Source organism: Pseudochaenichthys georgianus, chromosome 24 (assembly GCF_902827115.2).
Source record: "Pseudochaenichthys georgianus chromosome 24, fPseGeo1.2, whole genome shotgun sequence".
NCBI lineage: Eukaryota > Metazoa > Chordata > Actinopteri > Perciformes > Channichthyidae > Pseudochaenichthys > Pseudochaenichthys georgianus.
In genome coordinates, this window is record NC_047526.1 from 20,595,339 (window position 1) to 20,616,345 (window position 21,007).

The window sequence follows — 21,007 nt, forward strand, 5'->3', positions numbered from 1 at the left end:
TTGCATTGAAGGCCTTTTGAGTGGAACAGCATAGGTGTCAATGATAATTAATAATGATGCTGAATACATTCAGTTCCTCTTTTATTGTACAGGTTATGCTGAATAATTTGTTATAACAATTACTGATTTTGATTGATAAAACATATTCATGTATTTGATAGTTCACATATTTTGGCAGCGTTTGGTAACAATTGGGCACATTTCCCCACATAAAGCAAATTACCATAGCATGCAAAGACAATGTAATCAGCCTACTCCTGCAGGTCAGTCGATCTAAGCTTTCTGATCAATAGAATCTCTCTGTCAAATGTAAGCCTCAACAGGAATAAAGCAAAGAATGCAGCATATATTTGAGGAAGTGTGTAGATTAAAAAAATGTTGTGTAAAAACACACTTAAACCTGGTCTTCCCGAAAGAGCAACAGATCATCAGCTAGTCACCGATACACTGTGACACCATTGTTGGCTGTCGTTAAAGATGCAGCAGACTTATAAACTTTAACCACCCAAACTTTTCACGTTTTGTGAAATTGCACAACATTCTTCATTACTTGATGCATTTAGTTATCAAGGGAAAACGAGTGGTTCTCGCTCATAGCACACTCTCCCAGCCAGATCTTCAGGGATCCTCTCCACAGAGTTATCAACATCAGCATTGTTTTCGTCCTGCCCGGGGCTGTGTTTCTGTTCATTCTCTTCGGTATTTCTGGCACTGAGGGGAATGAGGAGGAGGACAATCGCAATCAATTTAAAGTTGTTTGATCTAAAACAAAAATATGTATATCTTTGCAAATAACATTATATGTACTACCTTTCATAGAGGGCTCCATTGCACCTGTCGTCAAGATCATCCTTTAATGCTCCTCCAAACCTGTTACTGAACTGAACCATATTACCTGGAAAGTAAAAATATTAAAGTTTTTGACCTAAAACAAATACAGGGGATCCAGATTAAACTAATTTTCTAAAAATGCTTTTACTGAATTGTTTGGCCATTTGGGGGCCAGTTTGACAAATTGGGGATGTCTTTGTTTATGCATGGCTCTGCAAGGTAACTGGTATTATTGTGTTTAACATTTTGACCAATTACTTTTTGGTTATGTATGTCATTATGAAATAACCATGGTTAGACTGTTAGACTGTAAGTGTGGTTGTCTTTAGGTTTGGGGGTACTTTCTTATCATAATTAAGGTGCTACAACAATCCTTAGAGCCAAAGGGATCAGTAAATTGATTATAATTGAACACAGTAGCCTAAAATGATGCTATGAGAGCAGTGAGAGTGGACAAAACATTTAAAGAGAGATGCAAAAACGTTATTTGCTGTGAAGGATTGAACCATCCAATTTTGTTATGTTTTGTGTGAAACTCACCAGCAACCCTCCTTCTCTTTCTCCACATCAGGTAACCTAGAACCCCCACAAGTAACACTGACAGCAGACCCACAACCCATCCTGTGGCCACTGAAGAGTATGAGGCCGCTGTAGGGGTCAAAAGATCATTTAGTTAGCAAAGGAGAAAACTAGCCATTTTAAGTCAAATCATTTCTCAAGGGCTCCTTGGGTCTTACCGACTACATGGACTTGGAGTGACTTGGAGGGAACTGAAGAGAAGGACATTGAAGACATGTTCACACCGTAGATGCACCTATAGTCCCCTTGGTTTTTATAATCTATTGCAGGAAATTCAAAGGTTGTCAGGTAGTGGATGGAGTGGCCAAATGCAGGCACCGGTTCAGTGACATTGTTGTGGGACTTTGTCAGATAGAAGAAACCTCCAGGGTATATGGAATGAGTAGAGCATTTGATGGAGAAGCTGCTCCCTCGGGTGACCGATATTTTGTCAGGGCTGTAGACCACCATTGCATGAGGAGATGACAGGGAGAGAGTGGGTTTGTCCAGTTTCACTGCAGATTAGAAAACCTTTTTTTAACAACTCATTTGGATCACAAAACCTGTTTGCAATATTGCAGTCAAATTAACCCTTTTGCTAAGGCCTGCCACATCAGCTTAAGAAAAGCTTAGTTTTAAAAACAAAATAAGCAATTTCAGAGAGAAACAGATCTACAATATGCATTTGAAAGATTTATCGGAGTTCATTTCGTATTTGTTGCTCATTTACTTAACGCTTTGCTCTGCTAATTTCAAAGATAGCACCACAGGTTTTTACATAGAAACACAGGCTAAACATTTTTAAACGTATATTAACTTTGTCTGGGTATCGAGAAATTTCTATTTCAGACACTCCAAGCACTACTGTTAGTGTTAACCATAACTACGAACAGACTGAAACTGATCTAAACAATGGCATGACAGTCAATATAGCATATACAGTTTAATAGCCAAATAGTTATCAGACAGAATTATTGACCTATGATGGAGAGCTCTGCCGTTTCTCCTTGAGGAAAATAGATGACTTGATTGGGCAATTTCTTTTGATATTCACAGAAATATGACCCCTTCTGGTTGAAATCTACTGAATGGAAGATAAAGGTTGCAGCTTCATTCTCCGTGAATTTTTCCATTTTAAAGGAGTCTTGGATCCTCTTCAGGAAGAATGTCCCGCCCAACTTTTCTGTTATTATATTGCATGTGATCTCAACTTTGTCACCCCAGTTTACCTCTGGAGCGGGAATCAAAGTGATTTGGGGCTTCTCTAGAGCACCTGAAAAAGACAATAAGCGCCATTACACCGTGATGTAATACCAGTTAGAAGGTAATGATTTAATCCACAAATTAGAAAAGGAGCCAGGCCTCTCACCTATACAGATAACACCAGCATCTTCTCCGTGCCCGCAGTTATTTTCTCCATAACCGTTATGCGGACAATGTGTGATTGCAGTCTCTTCGCCTGCACACTCCACGTTATCCATCCATATTGGACCAGTGCCTCTACCAAAGTGGGCACTTGTAGGAGCAGAAATTGCATGTCCACAGCCAAGCTGTCTACATACCACATCAGCATTGCCAAGTGACCATTCATCATCACACACAGTCCCCCACTGGCCTTTGTAGAGGATCTCCAATCTACCGGAGCATTGACTGCCGCTGACCAACCGAATCTGTGCTGCATTTAAAAATGTAATTTAGGTGAGTTCAACAGCAAGCGACAGTCCTTAAGTCATGTTTTAACAAACAATTCTAAAAAACATTAATACATATTGTAAAACAAAAAGTGAATATGTTTGTATTAAATAAAAAATATTGTTTATCCCATCATTACAAAAAGGTAAAAGGAAAAGGTTGACTTACGGTAACCTAATTATGTATAACTTTTGTCACGTACGTGAAAAATGTAAGCAATACATATTGGGCAATATTCTATGCTTTTTCGTGCTGAGCGTCGGTAAGTATAAACAGTAGGCTACTAGAGCCAGTGGCAAGTTAGCATAGCATAAAAACAGGAAACCAGAAAGTGTGTCTTTGTCTAAAAAAGTAAATAAAAAAACTCTGGCAACCATTACCTATAACACTAAATAAATAATTAACCATTAACATATATCTGAATTAATTTAAGGAAGCTTGTTTTTTTCATTCCTAATTCAAAGCTGAGCTAAGCGGCTGCTATCCTGAGATTCCAATCTTCTCATCTAACTCTTGACAATAAAGCTGATTAGTGTATTTCCAAAAAGTTGATCTATTGCTTTAAGGAATGATTACACATCCTTTATTATTGTTATTATATTTGTTACCCAAAAGCATGTGAGAATGTTCAACACCTAATTTTAAAGGCCATACCTGTACAAACAGCGCCAGCGTCATGTCCGTGCCCACAGCTTGCTCCTCTGTAACCTTTGGTCGCGCATTGCCGAAGAGATGTCACATTGTCAAAACATGAATTGCTCGCCTCCACTACTAGTCCACTGCCTTCACCAAAATGGGCACTGCCTGGAGCGGTCTTTGCCTCACCGCATTCAAGCTGCTCACACACCACCTGAGCTTTACTCAGGGTCCAGTCTGTGTCACACACAGTTTGCCACATGTCGTCATGACGGACCTCTACTCTGCCAGAGCACACATCCTTACCATTCGCCAACCGGACCTCCAAATTTCCTGTGATATGAGGTAAACTGAAATTATTTTACAGTACATTCCACATTATAAAAAGTTTTTAAAAAAAACACTGGAGCACATGTTGCCTATTGCACACCATTCAGATTTGGAACAGAAAACATTTAACTATATGGAAATGGAGATAAGATTGAATGTGGCAATTTAGTAAATAGAGTTTTGTAAAACCAACTAAGAAAGCCCTACATTTAATTGTACAAAAAATAGGAGTGATAGAACTGAACTAAACATTATAGAATGTATAACATTTGTTTTAGATATGCTTTTTCTTACCTGTGCAGACAACACCAGCGACTGAGGTAATGTTGCAGGTTCTGTCTCTAAAAGGACTTTGTGAGCACTGACTCAGTGTTGACTCCAATCCATTGCATTCGATTCGATTGGTCCAGGTATGTCCTGTGCTATGGCCATACTCAGTCAATGTGGTAATCTTGTGAGCTGTCCCGCAGTCAAGCTGTTTGCACACCACATTTGCATCATTCACATCCCAGGATTCACCACACACAGTCCCCCACTGGCCTTTGTCGTAAAACTCCACTCTTCCAGCACAACGACTGGACCCATTGGACAACCTCACATTGCCTGGAAATGACAGTTGTTATATACGTATATGTACAGTATACAGTATGTACATTCCAACTTTGCTGTTGTTTTTTATTTATGCTACATGCTACATTAGTGGTCTCCAGGGGCATATGCTCGTGACTGAAAATGTCTGTTGTTTAATTGGTATCATTAGTAAAAAATATTGTGTAATATTGCTTCAATTCCAATTGAATTCCAAATGGGGTGCAGTTAATCAGCCCGGGGAGCAACATTGTTAGTCATTGCTTGCTACCATATGTGATTTCAGCAATTGAGCTTGTAACATACAAGTTTGCTTGGCCTATTGCTGACATCTGACAATCTGGCCCTGTCTTTTTGTGTTGACAAATAAAAGAAAGTCAGCAAATGCCCCACTTCTTTTAGAAATCAGTGTGTTGTGGGCTTGTTGAAAACGATCGTGGGCTACACGGCAGTCCTGATGCCATTTTTAGACGCTGTTTCCATAATTGCCTAAAAAAGGTTCATGCTAATCTTTTAAAAAAAAATTACCACTTCAAATATCAATTACATTTCAAGTCTTACCTAAACATTTTACAGATGCCTCTTCAATGCGAACATGGCCTGTGCTTCCACTTTCTCTCAGTGTGCACTGTGAGAGAGAACTCTCTCTACCGTTACAGCTGACCTGATACCCTCCAGGATGTCCGCCATGACCGTATGATCCTGGAAGCATGTCAGGATCTCCGCAATTCATCTCTCTGCACACCACTGTAGCTTCATTTATTCCCCAGTTAACATTATATGGTGTTGCCCATTTGACACCAGTGTAGAACTCAACCCTGCCAGAGCACTGGTCAGTCCCATCGATCAGTCTAATTGTAGCTGGGAAGCAAAAAGCAGAGAATCAGACACTGATGTTCTTAGCATGTTTGTCATGACATTCAAATTGTATGTAGCAATCTCCAGATACCCTTCTAAACAACTTCACAATCAACATTTCTGGATGAAACGTTGTCAGGAAATTCAAAACAAAAAGACATAGAGACAGACGGACAGACAGACAGACAGACAGACAGAATTTGCCTTAGTAAAACATTTTGATGTAAGTCAAATTACCAAGAATAATCAGCAAAATACTGATATTAGGAACTGTGTCTTCATGGAAACAGTAACACTTATCAGAGGCTGGCAGGCCTGTTCATTTAATGGGGAAAGGGATGTCACCGGAGTGACTCTGTTTACTCTTGGTGGCGCATTTTATATATAAATCACTATATAAATACAGTTCATTTACCATAACATATTGCATAGGAGCTCACTGCAGGCTATAATTCAATTGTTCCTGTGTTAAGGGCGACAGTTAAAAGCAAGCAAATGAACATTGAAAATTTAAATAATATAAATAGCATGCAAAAAGCCATAAAATAACTGAGATGATACCTGAGCACATCACACCCGCATCTTCCGCATGGCCACAGTTATTTTCTCCACGGGGGGCATGTCGGCAGTGCAATAGCGACGTCTCATTACCGACACATCTAACATCATCCAGCCAAATGTCTCCGTGGCCTTCACCAAAGAAGGAACCGGATTTGGCCGTCTTAGCTGTTCCACAGTCCATGGCTCTGCAAACCACCTGAGCATCTTTGATGTCCCACTCATCATCACACACAGTTCCCCACGTGCCATCATGAAGAACCTCCACTCTACCTGAGCATCGATCAGTGCCGTTCATAAGCCTTAGCGGTGGATTACCTGAGGACATGTCCACTCATGTTAACATTACTTACTTAATTTAGACTGAAATAATCCAAATATTAAGCTTTGTCTGAACTTTCAGTTTAGTAGTTATTAGTAGTTAGTTAGTTGCAACCATTAGAATATTCACCAGTAAATAGCAATAATAAGGTGTAATGCACATACAGTATGCCAATTCTGTTTTTTAATTAACCACTTGTCCTTTGCTATAATGGTTGAATAGTGCTGCAGTGCAGTGTGTACCCTCCTGTTGTGTCTTACCTGCACATGAAAGAGAAACAGCTTCACATCTCCCGGTGTAATCTTGAATATTGCATTTGGAGAAGGAATCCACAGGGCCAGAGCATCTACTTGTATACCCTCTGAGTGTGCTGTCACCAAAATTGAAGCTTTCTTGGATTTTTTTTGGAGCACCACAACCTAGTTCCTTACACACCACTGCAGCATCTTCGCTGGCCAAGTTATTACAAATTTTCCCCCAGCTGTGATTGGCTAAGACTTCCACTCTGCCAGAGCAGCGGTCAGTCCCATTGGCCAATCTGATCGATTCTTGAAAGCAGATAAGAAGAGGTATTTTATTAAGAAAGTTTGTGAAAAATGCAAATATTTCTGCAATGACTCTGTCAACTATAAAAAGAGAAACAGCCAAAACTTCAGCAAACTGTCATACAAAAAACAACTAATACTTTCCAGAAATTGCATGCATTATCATTGCATACAAATGCCAATATTTAGGATTGGCAATTGAATTTCCACTATTAATTAGAAGAAATAAAGTGTGTTACCTGAGCATATAACACCAGCATCTTCATTGTGGTCACAGTCGTGTTCTCCAAAACCTCTGTGTGGGCATTCAGAAAGGGACTTCTCATGACCAGTGCACTCAACATCGTCCAACAAAACCTGATTGTGACCTCTTCCGAAAAAAGACTTGTACTTGACAGAGAGAGCATTCCCACAATTCATCTCTCGACATATCACATCTGCTTCCTGCATCCCCCATTTGTCATCACAAATTGTTCCCCAATTTCCATCGTGGAAGACTTCCACACGTCCAGAGCACCGACCATCAGAAGAACCGTTTACCAGTCGAACTGGTGTACTGTCTGTCAGGTGGAAAGTAAAAAAATCAAGGGTATGTATATTCATAAGCCATCCAAATTGTAAGATTTATACAGGTGAAGTTTAATACAAAATTATTGATGTAGCTTGAACACAGGAATTACTAACGTTCACAGACGATAGTAGCATCCAAACAGCTTTCCTTGCTTTCCTGAATTCCGCACAGCGAGATAGAGCTCTCATTTCCTAAACAGTTGGGTTTGATGCCATGCAGGTCACGTGACTCTCCGAAATATAGCTCTTCAGTCTGAGTGACAGGGGTGCCACAGGAAAGCTCTCGGCACACCACGACAGCGTCTAACTCCTCCCAGTCACTTTTGCATGCTCGTTTCCAGTTGCCTTCATGGTAGACTTCCACTCTGCCAGTACACCGATTGCTTCCGTTGACTACCTTCACATGTTCTGCAAATGATGTGCACCGTTAAAAAAAATCTATAACCGTTTTTTTTCTCCACAGCCGTATTTCACAATTTCTCCCGAAAGTTTCACATGTTCTTGATTTAAATTGAGAAATCCTAGAAATGCAGAGTTTCGAAATACCTGATCTTCTGAGCTAACTTAGTCTATTCAAAGCAAAAGCTCAGCATTTTGGGAATCGTGATTACTTTGGGGGAGCTTCACCAAAAATTGGAAACAGTTGTAACAGTTTCCAGGCAACCACCAGAAACCTAAGGAAGTAACTGCTCAAGTCCAAGAAAATAGTTTCCCAGTGATTAAATCTGAAACTCTGTAGCTTAGCATAGTTAGCTCAGCTTATTTTAGCTTGTGGTTAAGCTTGCTTTATCTTAGTTTTAACGCTTCTGCTGCAAAAATCCTCTAAAAGCAGAGAGCAAATGTGACCTGACAATATAACCGCTGGGTTTTCAAAGCAATATTATGATCAGTTGCCAAGATAAATGCTGCGTTAGTTTTTTTTCTCCACAGCCGTATTTCACAATTTCTCCTGAAAGTTTCACATGTTCTTGATTTAAATTGAGAAATCCTAGAAAAGTAGAGTTTCGAAATACCTGATCTTCTGAGCTAACTTAGTCTATTCAAAGCAAAAGTTCAGCATTTTGGGAAACGTGATTACTTTGGGGGAGTTCGATAAAAAGATTGATTCTACTCTTCCATTCACTTGATAAACAAAAAGTATACAGCAAGCAGCAACTTATCTAAGCACAGCAGAAACACTAAGAACAGAGATAGACCCTGGCTTTCTCTGAGGTTAACACAATCCAGCACGTTCAAAGCTCCATCTTTAACACCTGTTTGTTTGTGAAAGAAATGACAATATGCCCTTTTATAATCTCCAGTATTTATGCTAAGCGTAATTTAGGGGCTGAGCTTGACCTTTGCCTTGTATGTCCAACTATAGATTTAATAAAAGGGATTATCCTTTTATTAAGAAAGTCATTGAGTACTGGTAATTTTTGAAAAACATAGACCAAACATACCATTAATTGAACTCTTGAAGTCTTACCTGAACAGATAACCCCAGCATCTTCAGAGTGGCCGCAGTTACTTTGCCCCATTGGTCTGTGTTGGCACTTGAGGATAGATGTCTCATGACCAGTACACTGCACATCATCCAACCAGATCATGTTCTTTCCCTCTCCAAAAGTGGCGGCTTTAGTGGCCTGAAGAGCTGTCCCGCAGTTTAACTCTCGACATACCACGTCACCGTTGGCGAGGCTCCATTTGTCATCACACACAGTTCCCCAACTGTCTGTGTAGAAGACCTCCAGTCTACCAGAGCAACGTGAAGGCCCGACCAGCCTAACCTCAATGCATTCTATAAATGAAAAATGAACACACAATAGCTCAAGGTCATGTCAGCCTGATCTCAGTGACAAATGGTCCTTTGTTGTTAGATCAGACTATAATTCAATTTGAGGCATGAGATCAATAGAATGTACTGACCTGCAAGCAATGGTATACTCAACAGACCTAGAGCAGACACAAGACGTTTGTCATTAATATTTAAAACAATATTTTACAATAGCAGTGTTTACTTTAATTCATCTTATTTATTACGTATCAGGAACGCTTGAGATGTGCAGAAATACATACCTCCTTATTGTCCAACCTCAACTTTGTAAAATTGTTTTAAAGCAAGAAAATGTGAACAATCAATAATAAGAGCTGTCTTTCTTAAGGGACTGAGAGCATGAGACCAAGTTGTTTGACTATCACATGATTTAAGAATTCAAGAAAAGAATGGAAAAATGAAAAACTTACCAATTGACAAGTAAAAAGCGAAATGACGTTTTTCAGCTGAAATGAAGATCATGGTGTCTTCAAAGTAGATCAAAAGCTGCCAAAATACAGTCAAAATGGGGTATTGTTAAAAAGGTACTTTACTGTATTATCAGTCTTCAGTAGAACAAGAAAGTTGATTTCAGTTCTTGTTGTTTTTTAACCAAAATCTTCAAATTAAATGATGTTGCCATCTAACCTTTTAAATCCAGCAGCTGCTTAAACCTCACAATTCAAAATAAAACGCTGATCATATCTGAAACATCCAAAAGACAGCAGCCTCGTGTACAGATCCAGTAATTGTTATGAATAAAAGGGGTTACATGGACTTGGACTGCAAACTGGACGCATGTTGACATTTGGATCAATCATTAAAGACAGGGGATGAGCGGAGATTTCATTTTGTTTTACACAACACCTACATTACTTTCTAAAAAGACATTATATTCAACAGGATATATGAAAACTAATGCTGGTAAACTGTAGTAGATAGTATTAGTAAGATAGTGACTCTGATGTAGCGACACAACGAAGGTTGAGCTACAGAAAAATAAAAGGGAAATGTTGATTAAAAAGAGAGTTGTTGTTTAACGAATGACAACATGTGAACACCGAGTCCCACCTGTCCCTAGAATCTCATCGCCTTATCATTCCCAGCAGTCCTTTTATGTTGAATTTGTTAAAAGAACAGCCAATCGATTTCAATGTAATAGTATAAACTAGCTTAAATAAACAGGCCATTTTGATTGACTTGTTTTATTTCCTTCATCTCAGTTCAATATCTTATTCTGTTGCAGGAACTTAACAAAAAAAGGTATTTAAGGATATTAAAGCAATTATAGATAAAAATCCGTGTGTTATAAACACGATCTTGCTTTCCCCTGGAATACTTTTTTCAATGTTCAAGACAATCGTATTGTTGTCATGGATCGAAACTTAATATGGTCAGTCCTAATAATTAATATGTTGCCTTTGTTACTTCAAAATGTGATCCAAGACCTGGATACTATAAACAGAACTAAAAAAAACGGATCGTTACTTTCAACCCATGCTTTTTATGGATACTAAACCTCATCTGTAAGGTTAAATGCATCAAACATTAAGCTTTGAATCTAGTTTTACCCCAAATCAGACATATCATCATTTATTCTTACCTTACAGAATGGGTTGTAGTTTTTTGCTCATCACAAAGAATTAAACCAACAGATCTACATTAACTGAGATGTTTCCTTTCACTAACGGTTGACTTGATTGAACCACTTCCCCTTCAGAAACCCTCAGCCTTAGTTATTTTTTTTGTTTGTTCAGCACCTTTTATAAATCTGGAATTTTCTGCCGTTCTCTGAGTGCCCCACAAATAAAATGTGGGACAGCAGGATGTACATTTAGTAAAACTTTATTTTCATACACGATACGATACGATATTACTTTATTTGTCAGATCGCGTCACAGCAGCTCCATGTCCAACATCAACAGACAAATATCCAGACAAAAATACATGAAACACAAACAACAAACATTTAACATAACAGCACAATCAGTGAGAGAAAAGCTGCTCAAAGAGCCTTCAGTGTGCATGTGATCTAGGATTCAGCTCTGTATTTACTGTGAGGATTGACTGATGCACAAAGGAGTGCTTCAGTCTGACTTTATTGAATCGTGGGACCCTGTATCTCCGATTTAGATGGTAGCAGTTCATATTCACTGTTCAGAACATGGTTTGGGTCAGAGATGATGTTGTTGGACAGCCTCACTAGGTTGTTATGAGTTGTCATAGAGTCTACAGCAAGTAAACATGTGTAGTTCTTCTCACATGATGTTTTTTCTTTTGTTCATAAGAAGATACATTAGTGATTACACTGAGGCAGCACATCATATTGCATAACAGACTTGTCTATTCAGCATTATAGATTGCCTGGTTTGGCCATCTGTTTGTATAATGTACAAGGAGTTCCCTTAATTTGCCTCCGGTTAACCGTTACATGGTTGTGTTGCAATTTCATAAAGAGAATAAGTTCCTCTTTAGCCTTTAGAGAATTGTCACATGCATGCTCATATACACGCTTTATTGTTAAAGTCAATGTTGGCCACTGAAAATAAAGCAGCTAAATTGAATCAAGCAATTGATAATTGTATCATTCACACCATTGCTTTTCGTATCATGAAAAAGGACTAAATGAACATGACGTGCTGATGGACTTTTCTGTGTCAGTACTTAAGGATTAATGAAGATTCTTTCACATCCAATCTCAATATATTATTCAATTCATGTCTGTACTTTGTATATGAACTGACACATGGCTATGTCGTGCAATTCATTTGTTTAAAACCGTAATACATAAGAGTTGGGCACCATTCACATACACAGACAAAAAAAGTACTGCAACCAGCCGCAAAAGAACCTGTAATGGTGGTTTGTGACTGGAATGTGTCTTAAGTTATAAAGGCTGTGAACCAGTATTCAAGATTAGCACAATAAGAGGCTCTAAAAGTAGTGAAGCGATTACCTCAGCTTTCTAACAGTATTCCCAAATGACAGAAGGGAGGATCTTAATAGTTTGGACTTCAGGTTAAGCACATATTGATGTCTGGGTAAATCATTACACAGAGATTTGCATCATCCTTTGATGGGAAATGACATTACTCTGGGGGCGTAGGGCCAATATTTTAGAAGTGACAAAAAGCAAATATAAGCCATTTAAACGTACAGCATCAAGTTAGTTACCACTGAACTATGTGTACTTCAGTTTGTTTTATAGACATGAGTCATGTAATAGCATTACTCTGAGGCTATGTTTTAGATATTCACCGCTCCGGCCCTTGTGTGTTTTCTGGCTGTTTGATGTCTGCCTCACCCTGATTGTTTTCACCTATTCCTCATTAGCGCTGTTCTCGCCTGTCCCTTGCTATGATGCTTCTTTCTTTGTGCATTTATTATGCGTGCTCCCCGTTTGGACCAATCTCCAGTTACCTTGACTCAGATATTGCCTAGTGTTTTTGAATGCCTTTTCCCTTTGTTGGACTGCTTACACGTAAATCAAACCCTGCCTTTAATTAAAGACATTAAAAAAAAACGGTGTTCAAATGTTGCTATTGAGTCATTTGTTACTCATGTGTTTCCTATGGATTGTGTTAGTAAATGTGTTGTTATCCAGTTGCAATCACAACACAAATGTGGATCCAATAGGTTTTTACAGTTTTGTTGCCCTTAGTTTTTTTGTAATTCTGCAGGTATGTAACTACAGTATAAAGAAATACAAAAAGAAATGTGTTTACCAAATTCTGTTTTCAGTTTGCAAATTGAAATTTCTCCGTAACAAAACACAGATGTGATTCAGAACGTTTATGACTGTTTACATTTCAGATAGTTTTTAGTCAGATTTCTAATATGAAAACAACAAAAAAAACGAATTTTGAATGCAAATTTTACTTCTGAAATTTAAATCTGTTAAAAAATGGATCCCACGAGTCTGTTATCAACCGAAAAATGCAATAATCAAGCACGACAGAGAGGTGTAGCACAAAGTATATTTAGTTGGCCCAACAAGCTTGCTAGTATCTGTCACAACAAAGTCATCACATGATTTCACAGTACATGAGCTCAGTAAAATAGGAATGTAGATAGATAGAATTGGAGGGATGAAACCCCTCTTTAATGGTCACACATGCAGCGCACACAGCACACAGTGACATTTGGCCTCTGCTTTGAACCCATCCTAGTACCAGGGGTCTAGTACTAGGAGCAGTGGGCAGCTATTGTACAGCGCCCGGGGAGCAAGGGGGTTGTCCGGTGCCTTGCTCAAGGGCACCCCGGCAGGGCCCAGGAGGTGAACTGGGAATGGCTAGAGAGGGTGAATCTGTTTGTGTTGACATGTGTAAACAAAGGGATTAGTCAACCTCTCACCCGTGATAATTTAAGTAGAATGAGAAACATAACAACAACATGCTTAGTGTTCCTGACGAAGAATATAACAACAGATTGGACAGTACTGCTATGATGCGTCAACCTGTTCATTTCACAACATGCAACGTAAAACACACTGAAGGCAGTCTGTCAGAGCTTTACATTTATCTCTAAGCAATAAACTATATTTTCTTACATCCTGTCCTGTGTCTGATTCATCTTGGAGTAATAATCTGCCAAGTGCACTCCTATGGCTCATGTGACCCTGGTTGTAGCTTTGATTTGTCTATAGCAGTCTGGATTAGAGGATAGAGCTGGCAATATGTTCCATGTCATAAACACATCCCATGAACCTTAAGCACTGTAGTTTATGTAGGGTTAATCCCCTAACATTGTCCTGCTTCTGTAAACAATCAAAAAGATCCAAACGTGTATTAACTCATAGCTTAAAGTAGTCCCTACAAATTATATTTACTTCTGTTTTACTAACGTTTGCTGTATTGTGCCTAGCTTCTTTAGGAAAATACTTAGAAAATATAAAAAGTATATTTGTAACCGAACCAAGACCTTCCTCCCAGTCATTTGAGTAACCTATTTGGCAGTTGAATAAACAAGGTTTGTTTTATTTGATGACGGTGACTACACACTTGAATGCTAGCAATGTTTTAAGGCCTTGCCTATCCCTATTATGTTTAGGATTGATAGTATTTGGTCTGATCTGCTTTGTGTTGAACTGAAGTGTCACTGTCACCTCTGGGAACTCTTCCTCACTCCCACACATGAACACACACACATGCAGCCAGACATGATAGCTAGACCTCAAGTTGTTTAAGGTTGAATTAAGTGCTAACTCTCATCCTCCCTCAATATACACAGCTATTATTAACAGCTGCTGATTGAAGAACACAGACACATAAACACACACTCACTAAGGCATACACACACAAGGGTGGTGTGTTCAGGTGACTTAAGCTGCACCTCATCTTATTCTTCATCTACAGCATTAAACATCGAACTTAGGCAACTGTTCTCCTGAAGCAAAAGCTGCTACATCTAGTTTGCTCAGAATGGATGCTCCTGATAGATTGTTGTGACAGTGTGTTAAACATGAAAAAGGAAACATGAAACATAATAAAGTGAATCCCCTTTCTTCTGTGATTTAGTATCTGTTGATCATCAGATACTTGTTGGAGACTTAAGTGATAGTGGAATGAGTGTTTGAAGAGTCAGGAGAGGTCGTTCAGGGTGAGATCCGTGGAGTCTGATGTTTGGCAAGGTGCTGGCTTTGAAGCGGGAAGAACGTGGGAGAAGAGGTGATGCAACACAGGAAGCAATGCAGTTTTGGTCCTCGTAGTTTCGGGTCCCTCGTCGTCACATACCAGCAGTATGATCCCAGCTATGACTCAGAATCCTAGAGATTGGGGGGGGAAATTATATAGATATTTAACAATTAGTATCTACATTCTCCTTGGATTTGTTAGATCAATGGTTCCAAATGTTTTCCTAAAGGGACCCCTTTTCTATGATTAAGCACAGTGAACACCTTTAACTAAGCCACATATGTTATATTAGGTTCAATGCTTAACAATATCAGTACAGAACGACTGATAGGCTGTGCAATGAACCCAAGTAGTGAATGCAATAACTGCAGGAAGTTTGTGTAAAACAAGTACATTTTGAGTGGACTATTTTCAATTTAATTTACTTTCTACCAGATAGATTGGATATAGGCCAACTGTATAAATAAAAAACAAAGAAAGGTTTTCTTACTACCATTTGTAATCAAGTAGGCCTTGTGAAGCTTTGGCGGCCCCTAGTGTGGATCAGATACACCCATAGATAAGAAACCAGTGTACTAAACAACACATTCAAAAGCCAGACATCTCTTCTACACGTGTCCATGTCCATATTGAATATATCTGCAATATCCTGCTGGTTATATATTATCAGATCTCGCCTAACATAATTATCCATAAGGAGAGAGACAGAAAATGGACGCAACTGGAGGGAAATCAAATCTCTTATGTGATGAATGGAAATAAGGTCCTTTGATGTTTGGTAAGTGGATCATTGAATTGTGCCTGGACCTTTGTATTCTTTCAAAAGCATCAACATTGCCCAAAGCAGTTAGGAATCAGAGATACTGTGTATGTTATTTGTTTACTGGTCATCTAAGCACTGAGATTAACTCAGTGAGAACTATGATTGTCTCAATTCTAAGAGGATCTTTGGGATAAATATTTCTAACAGATTGAGGGGAGGAGACAAGGCAGCTGAATCTAGATGTATGGGATTTGAGTTTTGTTCTTTTTCCTGCAAACAAAGCTGATTTCAATGAAATGCAAATAAGATGGAAATCCTACGTTTCAGAGCAAGCTTGCTGAAAGTATAGCTGCTCGTCCAGCACTGGAGAGGGTTTGAGGTAATCTGGATTGACAGCTAACTTTCTTGGCTGTATGATTGATACCACAGAGACAGCAGAGTGTTTGAGTGTTTTCAAATGCCTATATAATCTCCCTTACTTTCACTGAGGGCTGGGCACTGAGCCCAAGGAATGCAAACACAGTGTTGTCCTCCTTTGACTGGAAGAAGTCTTCGTAGTCCTGAGGGGAAAACAACAAAATGGGGATGTTACATAATCTCGATGTTTGAGAGATGCTTGCAAACATCTGTGCCAAATAGTCCCTCCTCTTCTGTTTTTAATGTAATTCAATTGCCATGACATTACAGAGTAATGTTGGATTACCTTGACCAGTGAGAGGGACGGCAGGCAGCAGATAATCCACCCCATCCGTGAAACTGGATTACCACAGGATTACTGGGTGGCGTGCAAACTCAGTGGAGACATGAACTGGCCAGCACTAACTAATCGAACTCACCAGCATAGGATGCTCAACCTTGTACTGACTTACAATGATAAAGATGTATGTACAAACTCAATTGCATGGTTTACACTGCTTAAATTAAATGTTATCCTGAGTTAAGAATTCAGCTATTTATTGTTATATAGACTTTTCTGAGTGTTTGTGTATCAAAATCTCATTCTGTTTCAAACATTTTGAATGACTTATTTGAACTTAAAAATATCCAATCAAATGTGATTTTGGGCGAATCGCCTTCCTCTGCTTATCATATAAAACAACACTACAAGTAAAAAAATTGGGTTTATTTTTATCTCAATTGGTAAAAATGTTCCTTACATTTGATTTGAAATCCTCTCTTTGTGATATTGAAGGTACTTTCTCTCAATTTTACCACCAGTGTCCCTGGAGAAAAATATTAGATTTTCTTCCTGCTGTTATCTCATGTTCCATCAAAATGTAGTTCTAAACTCTTCAGTTCTTCAAGAAATGAACCTTTGGGCAACACTGTCTCCAACTGTTAAAAGCTACCATATGGACGTATGATCATTTTAAACATTATAAACAAACTTCCATCATACCCCACAGTAGTGATCATCATTGAAGATCTGTGGAGGCAGTGGGTTGCCTTTCTCTGGCTGCTTGTCTTTCGGGATGTTTCGGTACATCCACTGCCTCTGCTCCTCCAGCATGGTGATGTCTACTTCCTGGAAGCTGATTCGATTGGCCTCCAGGAAACCCACCACTGCCTGCTGATGCTTTTTTATCTAAACAGGCCAAAAAGAAATAGTAACAAAAAAGAGGATTCAGCCCTGAAGAGTTTGGAGAGTCAACTTTTTTGTGTGTGAAAATAAGTGTTTGTCTATGATGTGAATACACACAGTACATATGAATATGTATGCGCACAAACATATTTTGTGCTGTAGCTCTGTATAGCTGGGTCAGTTTATGAGGGAACCCCACCGTGAAGACATGCAATTAACTTTTCCATTTGTGGTCTAAGGGATGGATACAACAGCTCCCTACGGTATTGTCCCTGTGTGTGCTCTGGGACTGTGTGTGTGTGAAACTGCATCAATGTGTTTGTGAGTGCTGGAACAAAAACAAACACAGGGTTATTTTAGAAGTCAGAATACTCCCACAGAAGAGAAAACAACAATCAAACATAACACACTAATCCATAAGACATAAGGTTGAAATGTCATGAGATTTCTGATTAAAAATGATATTTTTTTTACTGAATTGGTTTGGTTGCAACTTCACTTAAACACATTTCAACAATGTTTGTCATTTTATTTATCTAGCTTGCATTTTTGCTTTAAAGCATTTTTATAATTATTGATGTTACTGCAATTATTACGTTTGTTTAGCATGGAAATAATTGTATATTCAGCATCACCGTCAAACATTCTGTTATCATGTATCAATGCTCTCAACAAAAAACAATAAATGTGCGCTTTATTCATTCATTCCTATTTGTCTCCATTTGTATTATCTCATGCAGTCTATTATTGTGATAATATCTTTTGTATGATTTAGTATTTATAGTTAACAAAACAAAAGGGCTGATTTTTCTAAATCATTTGGGGACCAGACAGTGTGAACCAATAAAAACAGGGCGTATCATTTTGTGGAAACATTTTTCTACGAATTATGCCATTGGCAGATAATGAAAAAAATTAAAATATGACGATTTAATAATGATAACGGTCCAGTGAGCTTGTGTGTGTATATATGTCAAGTGTATCCATTATTTAAGTGACGCTAAGGACCACAATGGAGCTATTGTTTAACATTAAAAACAATAAGGGATTGTTCAGGACAGTCTGTTATAGACACACACCCAAACAAGATTATCTGTTGTGTCTGCCTTCAAACAGTGAGCCTCTTTGTGCGCCAATAAAACAGATTTATCTGGAGACTCACAACAAAGTAAATGAATTGCAGGGGGACTGACTGTCTTTAAAGAGAAACACATGTCTGTCTGTTTGCTCTGGGAAAAGGTTAAAACTCCATATAGAATCACAGGTTTAAGTATGTGCTGTATATCACATTGCTGCTCACAAAATGATACAACTTTCCTCTGAGCTGAAAAGCCGGCAGCGTGAGCCTAAATAATGAAAAGGGTTCTCCCAGTGAGGGTGAGTGTGTCAAGGGATGGATGAGTTCAGGTTCAATTTGGGAGTATGCAGAAATGACACTCCTAAAAACTCACATTTTCCTATATGAGTATGCATTCATTGTTTGAGCGCACGTTCTGAAATATGGGGATTAACTGGAGGCTGATCTCTCAGTCATGGACAGAGAGGGACACAGGGAAAGAGAGGATTTTGGATGGAAAAATGAAAATACATACATTTCCTGAGCTACTAAATAACATTTAAAAACATGACATTTTTAAAACGGCAGCATTTCTCCCCCCCCCCCTCACGTTACCACTATATAGAACTTGGCACATATCCACGGATGGGTGGGAGGAATAACCTAATTTGCACTTCATTCATTCTGCTCCACTAATCTGCTGTTGTTAAACTGTGAACTGCTCATTTTATCGGTTCACTGGAGTGTTTTCATTATTACTCCCCCTTATTGCTGTTCACATATTCCAACTTCTGTTGCACCGGTCTGTTTTATAGAGTTCACTCTATATTTAACAGTATTATTCCCCGAATGTCTATCTAACACTATTTACTGTATTTCTTTCCACTCACATGTCCAATTTACTTTAAACCAGCTGAGGGATCCAGTCCCACCTTCCCTGTTTATTCAATCACTTGTAACTCAATTTAAAAGCATTTGCAGTAAATTGCATTCACATGAGCTCAACACTCACATAACTGACCCAAATGGTGGACCTATTCAGCCAGGCGTGCACGACTGTGCTTTGTGTGTGTGAGAGTCAGTGTGCTCTGAATGTATGTGTCATAGGGTTAAAAATAACTTCTTTGTAAACGCAGAAAGATTGTGCTGATCTCTTATAGAGATGGAGCGTGTTAAAATAAATATATTACTCATTTTCCCCATTACCTAAGGCTTGAAGCATTCACACAAGAGTGTTGTTTGATAATCTGCCGGTACTAACTATCAGATGTGCTTTCTCAATGACATTTGGCTTTCACAAACTGAACTAGGGCTGCAAATAATGACTTTTTCATATTGGTTAATTTATTTTTTGTTCATCAATTCATTGCTATCAATAGCAAAAAGTGAACTATTTAAGTGCTTTTACGGTCTGATGATCAATCCACAATCCAGTTGTATTCAAAACACGATTATTAACATCTGTTAAAAAAAACCTCCCATTTTAGCAGCTAGACATTTCTGTTGTTGTATTCAATTACTAATTTCTGCACTGCTCAATATAAACAGGAAATGGCTTTCTCAGAAGTATGGACCCCACCCAAGATTAACCTAAGGGTTAAACAAACCATGGTTAACAACTAAATAAAATCTCACAACACGAATAAGAGGACATAAGGAATGTTCCATGAGAGGTGCACTTCTACATATAGTTCACTATGACAAACATAATCAGTTTAATACACAGTAGTGTTCCTGTTATTTTGTCCACCCCTGTGCATCCTGGGGGGCTGTTGTTTGCTCACCATACAGGTACTTTTTTCTAACAAGAATGTGTTATTTATTAAGCTTCTAAATTAAAATGTAGAATGCTGCACATTAAAATTCTTATACAATTTAAAATTAAAAAAATATATTTTTGGAAAATGCATTTGCCAAAAATGCAACAGGCTGAATCAACACATGCATCACACATTATACAAAATAAATGTATCCTGACAATAAAAAATGTTTTTTAGATTTGATGTCTGAAGGATGCTATTACTTTCACTGCTTGTGAACAGCACTAATCACAGTACGCTGTGGCTACATTATGGCAATAAACACTGTTTGGCCAGTCATATTTCAACACTCCTTTGTGATATGCCTTGATGTGCAACTGTCAACAAGCTTTAAAACATATTTTGCAAACACTCACCGCGATAGAGCCAGTTGAGGAGGCGATGTAAACCTTGATGACCATTTTAATCCCAAATTAATGTCAGATGATAGACGATAGACAAATTGATGGCAACGATTTCGTTTGTTCTCAATAGAGCGAATTCCGACTTTCAACTACAGGCAGTAGAAAAGAGTAGACACGCGTCTCCAGTATTTAAACTGAGCCATGGTAATAACACAACGTGCGCTTCTGCTACTGTGGCTCTCAGCGCACAGATGCAACAGACATCACATTTAACACTGAAGCCTACTTCCGGTCACAGTTTTCAAAATAAACAAACAGTGGTGTTGTTTTTGGAGAACAAAACTCAATTTGTGAAAATCCAACCTTGCTGTGGGATTATTCAATTATTATAGTATTGATTAAAGCTGAGGTTTTAAATGACAAAATTAAAGTCCGCATGTGCTCAGTTTGAGTGTCCCTTACATTTGAATAATGAAGTAAATAGTAGCCTATAATATACTATAACATAACAGATGCATTTCACTG

At 38.5% G+C, this 21,007-nt stretch overlaps 2 protein-coding genes across 3 annotated transcripts; both read right to left on the bottom strand.

The window, feature by feature from the left end:
* Positions 1–64: 64 nt before the first annotated feature.
* Positions 65–11,000, bottom strand: LOC117439478 (scavenger receptor cysteine-rich type 1 protein M130-like). Of its 2 annotated transcripts, none has more exons than XM_034075369.2 (17): positions 10,887–11,000; positions 9,715–9,790; positions 9,397–9,423; positions 8,957–9,268; positions 7,603–7,896; positions 7,158–7,478; positions 6,634–6,921; positions 6,055–6,369; positions 5,197–5,496; positions 4,342–4,650; positions 3,736–4,050; positions 2,759–3,064; positions 2,369–2,662; positions 1,569–1,904; positions 1,372–1,479; positions 811–895; positions 65–711 (listed from the first exon to the last, which is right to left on the bottom strand). In XM_034075369.2, the coding sequence occupies exons 2-17, from the start codon at positions 9,764–9,766 to the stop codon at positions 567–569; spliced, it is 3,807 nt and encodes a 1,268-aa protein (XP_033931260.1). In that variant the 5' UTR covers positions 9,767–9,790; positions 10,887–11,000; the 3' UTR covers positions 65–566. The 2 variants fall into 2 exon arrangements, with proteins under 2 accessions (XP_033931260.1, XP_033931259.1); XM_034075368.2 differs by lacking the exon at positions 10,887–11,000 and adding an exon at positions 9,932–10,040.
* A 3,343-nt stretch (positions 11,001–14,343) lies between these two features.
* Positions 14,344–20,715, bottom strand: sh3bgrl2 (SH3 domain binding glutamate-rich protein like 2). The gene is made up of 4 exons (XM_034076171.2): positions 20,495–20,715; positions 17,079–17,264; positions 16,159–16,239; positions 14,344–15,047 (listed from the first exon to the last, which is right to left on the bottom strand). The coding sequence occupies exons 1-4, from the start codon at positions 20,537–20,539 to the stop codon at positions 15,033–15,035; spliced, it is 327 nt and encodes a 108-aa protein (XP_033932062.1). The 5' UTR covers positions 20,540–20,715; the 3' UTR covers positions 14,344–15,032.
* Between the last annotated feature and the right edge of the window lie 292 nt (positions 20,716–21,007).